At 49.3% G+C, this 9448-nt stretch overlaps 1 protein-coding gene across 2 annotated transcripts in view; it reads right to left on the bottom strand.

The window, feature by feature from the left end:
• Positions 1-3514: 3514 nt before the first annotated feature.
• The window catches only part of PDE2A (phosphodiesterase 2A), a 334282-nt gene continuing 328348 nt past the window's right edge, over positions 3515-9448 (bottom strand). For both annotated transcript variants that reach the window (XM_054974872.1, XM_054974873.1), the window contains 4 exons: positions 8998-9110; positions 6784-6822; positions 5845-5951; positions 3515-4920 (listed from right to left, as the gene is read on the bottom strand). In XM_054974872.1, coding sequence (XP_054830847.1) covers positions 4689-4920; positions 5845-5951; positions 6784-6822; positions 8998-9110 — 491 coding nt within the window. In that variant the 3' untranslated portion in view covers positions 3515-4688. The remainder of the gene's footprint in view (positions 4921-5844; positions 5952-6783; positions 6823-8997; positions 9111-9448) is intronic.

Below are 9448 nucleotides of genomic sequence, written 5' to 3'. Positions count from 1 at the left end.
CAGGAAAGTGTTCTTAGAATTGCACTGTGTGATCCTAGCAGTGCATCACTTTTATTGTGTCGGAGAGTAGCCAGGCACAGACTTTAAAGGGTTCCTATATTCACTCCCCAATTCAACCCCAATTCCCATCTTTGCTCAGAGGCCTCGCTTTCCTATCCTTGCTCATGAAAGGCTCTAGAAGTTCCTCTTCAACTCTCTCCGCCTGTCCTTGGCTTTAGGTGTATCACTGTTTCAATCAGACCGATGCATTATGCATTTCACCACGTCTCAAGAGAAAAGTATTTCAATTAAAAGTGGCCGACTCTTTCCTTACCACTGTCATAAATTTAAAAAGTAAAAGTTCACTGGTGGGGAGCAATCTTCGTGCCACTTGTGATGTAGCACTGAATTCTGGGTGTCTCTGTGCGACCAAAGATCCACAAAAGAGTTCCCCCACCAGATGTGTGACCAACCCGCACAAACGTATCGGAGTTCCGGTGCTTCCACTACGTCTACTGAGGGTTCATCTCATGCCATTAGTTATGTCGGCAGCCTGGGCAGACCTACCCCCAAATTAACATAGATTTGATTTGTCCTTCAATCTTTTCATTTCCAGTCAGGCCTGGACGTCTTGCACGTCCCTAAAGCTCGGCTCACGACATTTTCTAATAGACAGTTTTGCTTTGTTGAACATTCACTTTGTGTAACCAGTCTGCAACCTGAGGCGAAAAACTGAACATTAGAGACGGCAGAGGTGCAATTCAATTGCAGTTTGCAAAGGCACGGAAAAGATCTTTAGCATACGATCGGTGGAAAGGACCTGTTTGGGCCCCCTTATCCAATCTCCTGTCCCATGAAAGGAAAGCCAATATTCTGTAGTACTGAGAATGTCAGGCAGGCTTGGATCCATATTCCTGCAAGGCATGAAAAGCACTGGCCATCTTCAGCAAGTGACTTTCTCTCAAGACGTGGGGCTAGAGGGTAGCCCTATCTATGCCACCTCCAGCCCTTTAGAAAGACAGAATATCTACCCTATCCTTATATCAAGAGACATTTTTCTGTATGGTTTCTAATTTTTTTCACTCTGAAAGAAGAACAAAACAGACTTGTGGTGCCTTAAATCTACAGCTGTATTCCCCATAAACCCATCAGATGCACGAAGGAAAGAGATCCTGCTGCCCGGCGGCTCTGATTGTCTGATCGGCATTTGATTGTCCTCAGAAAGAAAGGCCTGGTTGGACCACCAACCGATGAAAGACGTGAGAGAGACAGGGGCCCATCTGCCTCAGGAAATGACATTCAGCAGAGAGAGAATGGCAGTCAAACGGCACTCCGTGCCACAGTCACAGACAGATGAAAAGGAGAACCAATGAAGATCCTTTAAGTTTCCTCCGGCAAGTATCGGTTTGTTGCCTGATGTCACACTGGGGCCAAGAAGATTGCAGCCAGGTGACAAGAGACCCTCCACCCTAGAGGCCAGTCTCCTTCTCCAGTGAGTTCTTTTGGAAAGTCCAAACCTGCCCTCAAAGCTGACTGACCGAGAAATGATCAAGACTGGGGTGAGAGGCAACACGTGCTATGTTGGGGTCCTCTTTCCCAAGTAACTCCCCATCCTCAACTCCCCATTGAAAGAAGCTGGTACGTTGCAAGAAAATTTAAGGTAGATGAAGCAAAGCACAACAGGATAGTCTAAAGAGGCACTTTTCGGCACCGGATACAAAACTGAAATCATCAAGACTGTGATTTAAGATAAGAAAAAGGAGCCAACAGGGGGTCAGGGAGTCAAGCCGATGTTGTATACAAGCCACGGACAAGGCCAAACCCTTCATCTTACCTTATCTAAGTCTCCGAGCAAGAGAGGTGGGTGGTGCTGGTATCCCTTTAATCTTCTGGAAAATAGTTGAGCATGTAGTAAATATTGTGTGCATGGTCCACTGCCTCTGAGATGGCAGCCAACACCACTCAAGCCCTAAGCTCTTCTGCTTTTGAACAGCCAGGCTTACAATGACAAAATAAAGTGTTGGAATTAGTGATCCCATGGTCCATCAAAGTCTAGTGGGGCAACAGAGCCCCAAATGTGTCCCCGCTGGGACCTTCGTCTTTGTGAATGGCCCATTTCCTCTGTATGGCTTCAGCCCCTCTGTGTCTAGCCTCCTAAGAGAGGGTGCTAAATATCAAGTGGATAAGATACTTTGTCCACCCGGAGTTAAACTGCACTTATAATAAACAGAAGAGTTCTTCTCACTGCCTCCTATGTGGAAAATGAATATCACTCTTTAGAGCAGGGGTCCCCAACCTGCGGCCCGCGGGCCACATGCGGCCCCCAAGCTCTTTCTGTGCGGCCCTCCAACCTGCTCATTTGCTGCTATCACCCTGCAATTTTGTTGCATTTTGAGTTAAGCTGTGGCCTTCTTTAGGCACTGGGCACTCTAATGCGGCCCCCGTGTGCCAAAAGGTTGGGGATCCCTGCTTTAGAGGATATGACGACAAAACCTGAGATCAAGCCAGCTGGCCCCTCCACCCCCACTCCAACGTGCAAATCCACATCCCAAACACCTCAATTTCATTGAAGAGAAACTTGGACAGAGTTGTAGTTTTGCCAGTGGACGCCACTCCTTAGTGGCTCCACTTTTCCCAGGCAGAAGTCTTTCAGCCAGGGAGTGGACAGGCAGGAAGCAGGCTCCGAGGGGGTAATCTGTATATTTAGGACTGTACATTTAGGTCCGTACAGTCACTGGAGGATCTATCCGCCAAACCAGATTCAATTTGACCCCTCAAGTAGCCTTTAAAAGACTGGGGGCCCCGATCCGCTGACAGCATGTTCTGTACAAGCCCCACTGAGGGCTAAACCAAACGACATGCAGTTCATGCGGTGAACAGCCCCCCAAGTATACTGTCTGATCTGTTTTAAAATGAAAAGCATCCCAAGGAAGCTGCCTTTTGGAGCAGAGACACAGCAAAGGGAGGGAGGTACCATAATCCGTTCCTCTGCCACTTGGGCTTGGCCACTTGAAATCATTTTCCCCAAGCTACACTTCGCCCTGCAAAGGAATGGATTTGTGGAGGGAAAGCAGGCTGCATAGGGGATCGGCAGCTGTCCCAGTGACAGCCTCCAAGGCTGCTTTTCAGTTTAAAAGGGAAAAAGGTCATGTCTGTGAAATGTCTAGTTTGGTCTTGAAGTGACTGGGAATTGGTGCAAAAACACATTGATGCTCCAATGCGATTATTCCCATTCAACTGGCTGGGAGCCCATCCCCCCCCAATTATTCCCATTCAATTTGCTGGGAGCCCGCCTCCCCACAATTATTCCCATTCAATTGGCTGGGAGGGCCTCCCCCCAAATATTCCCATTCAATTGGCTGGGAGCCCCCCCCCAATTATTCCCATTCAATTGGCTGGGAGCCCGCCCCCCGCCCCCCATACTTTGAGACATCACTGAAGAGTGGCATGTTGAATTAAGGCCTTTGCAATTACTGGACTCCCCCCCCCCCGAGTTTTGCTTCCCCATCCTGAGAAGATCGGAACGTTCCTACTGCCTCTTGGCCTTTGAGAACATGAGCCACAGATATGCGGTAAGCTATGGCTAAATATACTTGTATTAGAATGAGGGATGGTGCGAAACCCTAAAAAGGGGGCAGGCTAAGTTTAGGCTCCGTTTCAGATTGGATACAGGACTGCCCAGTGTCCAGGGCAAACAGTATCAGGATCTCTGGCTGTAAGCAGGATCTTCCAACCTGCTGCCCTCCTTCACGCAACACAGGGAGCACGGAGGCTGGAAATGTGTTTGGACAAGAAGATGGATATAATTCTGGATTGTTTCTGCAGCTGACTGGGATGGAGGGGTCCTCTGCCGGTCACTCCTTGCTTGCTTGGGCACTGCATATTCAGAATTTAAAAAGGCTCCCAAACTGCTTTACACCTATAGCTCAGCACACCCAGTACCCTGCCTCTGTCAGGAACCAGATGTTTCAAAATTGCGGGGAGGAGAAATAGAAATGGTTGGTGCAATTTGCTGGGAATGGGTGGGTCTCCTCTGCTAACTGCTTGCAGCGACACAAAGCTTGAATCAAATTTGGGGGACAAAATATTGAAAAGTCTTTTTTTCAAGATCCACCTGCAGGAAAAAAAAATCCAGTCCCACCCACACAATATGCTCCCCAGCACAGGATACAGCAATATTTTCCATCCTTGCAAGGGAAACTCTCTGCGTGTCCGCAGCATCTGGGACCCCCTTTTCTTAGACCCAAAGCAGAGAACCCTTCCATGGGGCAGGCTAATTAACAACCTCTGTACATATCTCTGCTGGCTGTTAAAAAAAATCTGACCTGGTCTGATAGCAGACCCCTCTGGCAGATGTTACAGCACATGAGCGAAGGCAGAAGGGCGGGGGCGGGGGCTGTGCATTCATTTAAACTCAACAGTGCAAGCAAGCTGAAAACGACAGCAAGCGGGCAGAGTCTCAGCGTTAATGGAAGAGGCCGGTCCATGAAATGGGGGGGGGTGCATGGGGGGCAGAGGAGTGGCGGAAAATGGGGTGGAAGGGGGCGGAGGAAAATGTTGTGGCGGATAGAACTTGTATAAATAAAAACCCCTTTTTGTTTGTCGGTTTCCAAAATCAGCCCCGTCCTTTTCCGGGAGGGAAAAGGTTACAAAGTTGCACTTGTGTGTGTCCGAGTCTGTGCCAAGTGGGGGTCAGGGCGGCGTGGGCATCATTCCAGCACTGCCCCCATATGCCCCTCTTCGCAGTCCAGGCACCCGTTCATCTTGGCCCCGTTGTCCGCCATTATCTGCAGGTCATATTCTTCGTCCAGAAAGTCCAGAGAATTGTTGCTGGGGAGGCCCCGAATGGTGAATTTGTGCGATACTTTGGTCCAGTGCTCCCTGTTGCTGGCCACCCTCTCATACAGCTCGGACGATTTGGGGAAGAGGTCCTGGAGCACCCTAGGAGATGAGGGAGAAGACACAGCAAGTTCCACCACCGAGACCCTTCAGAAGAAAGTTGCAGCCCGAGACTGGACAGGCCGAGTGCCAAGCACATCAGCATTGAACGAACATTCGCATGGTTACGCCTTCCTTCCTCCACAGAGCTCAGGACAACCTGCATGGTTCTACTCTCCTCTATTTTACCTCGCAACACCCCTGTGAGGCAGGTTAGGCAGAGACCAGTAGTCCAGAATCCTCCTGGTTTTCTTGGGAATCAGGTTTATCCCGGACAACCAACCCCAACCTTCTGCCTGCCGAGGCCTCCTGCACTCCTGCACTCCAGGTAAGATGCTCTGGGCGGCATCCACACTTTGCTGGATTTTGTGCTCTGGAGTGCTAGGGTAACTGGATTTTCCAGTGGGAATAACAAAATCCATGATGTGAATTATTGCCATAGTCCAACGACAGCGTGCTCAGCGCTGCCCTCATGGAGTTTAGGAGCAGATCCACTCAGGAAAGCCCCAGGTTGGATCTTGCGCCTGCTGCAAATTCACTGCAAGGCTTTCAGCAAGCCGTATTTGCTCAGCCTCAGAATCCCGAGGGCAACACACAGTTAACAGCCCTGGCTTACTTTCCCCATGAACCAGGGAAGGAAACACGGCCCCTCCAGCCTCAGCCTGCCTTCTCTCCCATAGCCCACTTAGCGGTGGGCTATTCAAAAGTCTGAATATTTGCAACCAAGTGCCGTGTACGTGACAAGGGTTATTACCACCACTATTACGGGGGGCAACCTGCCTGTGCAAACTGGCTTCCTCCCCTTCGTTGCCAGGTATTCATCAGCTCTTTGGCTGCTGGAGACCAGACCTGGCCAGGAGGTAGACCCACGTGCCTGCTGCCCTCCACCCCTAGAGAGCTGGATCCAGCATGCAGTGCCGCCCTTACTTGTAGATGGGCATGGCGATGTGTTCCATGAAGCTTATCTGCAGCTCTGGGATGTAGGCTTTTTCTCGGTCCATCATCTCCATTGGCCGGTTGCCCATGGCTTTCTCCTGCAGAGATTGGAGAATCAGGTCACTCAAGTCCACAACACACACTACCCCCCCGTCCCCCATGTCTTTGCAATAAGACAACCACATGTCTGGAAATAACACCCTCCCGTTATTCAGTGCCAACCCAAGGAGACGTTCTTGGCCAAAGACAGCCATCACAATGTTCCCTTAGGATTTCCCCACAGAAAATAGGTCTTGTGAACTCAATGCCACCCCCATAAAATCGCTTAGAACAGGCAAATACAAAGAAGAGACTGGGAACATCTCCTGCTCAAGGTCTGCTGCAACAAACATGGGTTGCACAAGAACACAAATGTACACTTCAATGGGACTTGTGCTGGGTGAGTCTCTGGATGGTTCCCGGGCTGGAGGAGGAAGGGAGAGTTCTGAGAAAGCAGCCAGGCCTTTCAAATCGCTTCTCCCTGCACGCCGTACCTCAGTTTTGAAAAATGAATTAATCAAGCAAGGGTGTGATACCTTGTGAAAAATCAAGGGCTGGAAATGGCAAGTTGCGGGGCAGCTCCCTGGGCTTGCATTAGCCCACCTGCCACATCAGGGGAAACAAAACAGACACACAATGAGCCATGGGTGACTCAAGATCAACTACCACCATTTCCAGGAAATACTGTAGAGGGAGGACAATGCTTGTCTACTCTTGCTCCGCAATGGGGCAATCAGCTCATGGCAGCCTTGAATCTTTGGCACAGGATCCTGGGGTTAATCCATTGGATCGCTTGCTATCACTGCTGCCCCAGACAACTGCTTGGCTTGTTTGTGCCACTGGGCAAGACTGGAAGCTCTCCTACCATTGCTGGGGAGTTTTCTTACATACCAGATCTCCTTGGGAGAAGAATTCCTTGTAGATCAATTCCTGGAAAGCAAAGGCCATCAGTTAACACAAACTTAAGAACATAAGGGAAGCCATGTTGGATCAGGCTAATGGCCCATCTAATCCAACACTCTATGTCACACAGTGGCCAAAAAACTAGGTGTCCTCAGGAGGTCTGCCAGTGGGGAAGGGACACTAGAAGCCCTCCCACTGATTGCCCCCCTCCAAACACCAAGAATACAGAGCATCACTTCCCTAGACAAAGAGTTCCATCTATACCTTGTGGCTCATAGCCACTGATGGACCTCTGCTCCATATGTTTATCCAGCCACCTCCTGAAGCTGTCTATGCTTGAAGCTGCCACCACCTCCTGAGGCAGTGAATTCCATGGGCGAAGAAGTACTTCCTTTTATCCGTTCTAACCCAACTGCTCAGCAATTTCATTGAGTGCTCACGAGTTCTTGTATTGTGAGAAAGGGAGAAAAATACTTCTTTCTCTGCCTTCTCTATCCCATGCGCAATCTTGTAAACCTCTATCATGTCACCCCTCAGTCGTCATTTCTCCTTAACCTTTCTTCATAGGGGAAGTGTTCCATCCCTTTAATCATTCTAGTTGCCCTTTTCTGCACTTTTTCCAGCGCTATAATATCTTTTTTGAGGTGTGGTGACTAGACATGGGCACAAACCACAAAAAAAACCGAACCAGGCGGTTCATGATTCATGGCTTTCCACGACCCAGGAACCACAAACTCTCACAAACTGGGGCAAGTTCCCAAACCAGTTCGTGGTTCATGGTTTGTGGGGTTTAAATGCCCCTTTCTGGCTGCTTAGCTGGGGTTTGTGGGATTTGGGTGTTTAAAGAGACCTACCGCTTGCAAGTGGCAGGAACAGTTTAAATGGCCATTTCCCTGGGGAAATGGCTATTTAAAATGCCTTTTAATATGAACCAAACGAACCAGTAGACCAATTCGTGGAAGTTTGTGGAAAAGAGCTTCAACGAACCACTGGTTCACGATCCACAAACCGGGCTGGTTCGTGGGTTTTTTTGGTTCGTATTCAGGTTCGTGCCCATCTCTAGTGGTGACCACCTTCTGGGAAACACTCTCTGCAACACTCTCTGGGACACTGGGCCACACTACTGGCTGCTTGGCCAAGTCAATCCCACTGAGTTCCTTCAGAACATCAATCCCTCCAGCTTAATTATCATCTGTTCTTTTGATTGGCAGCATCCCTCCAGGGTTTCTGGTGGAGAAAGGTCTTCCCCCAACACTTGCTACTTGGACTCCTTTAACAGGACAGAATCTGAAGTGGAGTTTTCCAGTACAGAAACTCAGGATGAAAACAGCTTTGTCCTCTGAAGATCGGCCACTCCTGCCATTATTAAAGGAGCAGGAAAATGCAGGCCCACTGTGAGAGTGTTAGGATTTCTCTCTCTCTCTCTCTTAAAGATGGAACTTCCTGGAGCTAAGCAGCAGCGCCTCCCAACTGAGCAAAGACAGGTGAGTCACACACACAGACCTGGCCACCTTTGCTTACCGGGAGGGGACAGCAGGCACCATCTATCTGAGCATGGAGCCAGAAATTCATCAGTGGCCACCCAGATGGCTGTTCTGAGGCACAATGCATTAGCAATGGGAAGCCAAATCCCATTTGATCGCCTGGTGCTTGGGGCAGGGACGTTGGCTGCACAGAACCCTTTGGCTTTCTGTGCTCCTGACGGAAGGGCTCAAGGGTGTCCCAAGGCAGACAGATTTGGATCCAGTAGCACCTAAAAGAACAACTAGATTCCCAGGCTAGGAGCTTTTAAGCGTCAAAGCGCCCTTCCTCAGCTGCTTTGTAGGGTTTTATCCAGCCAGAAGGTAGGAGGGGTATTTAAATAAGGATGCAAGGTATAATAATATGATAATTAGTTTGTTAGAGTTGACTTTAAAAAGCAGAATATCAGCATATTTAGTGAAAGAAGAATTTAATGTCTCTATTAAGCCCGGTGTGTGTGCATTAATTTGCAAATAAACTCAATTTCTGCAAATTCACTTTATAGGGGGACAGCAGAGCAGACATCACAGAAAACCCCAACATTTTATACCCCATCTACCCTCAATGGAGGGGATGGGTGCTCCAGGGTGATTGTCTCCAGGTTCATTGAGGAGAACAATATATGCAGCCTAGGGAAAGCAGGAAAGATGGGCTGTGCAGGATTGGACCCTCACTACTCACAGCAATCTTGCGGGTGGTTTTCCAGCCCTTCGTCTGGTCTGAGAGGTCACAGGAGGTCATGAGAAGGCACAGCAAAAGGCTGTGGTGGTTCTTGTTTTGGGGGTCATAGCCCACTGCAAAGAAGAAGGAAGCAGCATTTGTTTCGTGAAGAACTACAGAGATGTGGGCAGCTCAGTCGAGAGGCCCCGAAGAAGGCAGAGCGGTGGGTCTTGCATGCTCTGTTACCCCTGGATCAGCTGCGTATTTTAGCTGGAGAGTAGCTCTCTGGGTGTCAGGCAGAGAACAATCATTCCTGTTTCCTGAGATCTGTTTCACTGGAGCTGCCAGCCAGGATTGAACCTGGGGACCTTCTGTGGCCTTCAGCCATGCTCCCCCTCCTTCATGACAACCACTGACTTCACAAAAGGCAGCGACGAATGTTTACCAAGCCAAAAACTTTATTTTATGGGAT

This window comes from Eublepharis macularius, chromosome 3, assembly GCF_028583425.1.
Source record: "Eublepharis macularius isolate TG4126 chromosome 3, MPM_Emac_v1.0, whole genome shotgun sequence".
In the NCBI taxonomy this organism is placed as follows: Eukaryota; Metazoa; Chordata; class Lepidosauria; order Squamata; family Eublepharidae; genus Eublepharis; species Eublepharis macularius.
Note: the sequence above shows the minus strand (reverse complement) of the source record. Positions and strands in the feature narration are given on the sequence as shown.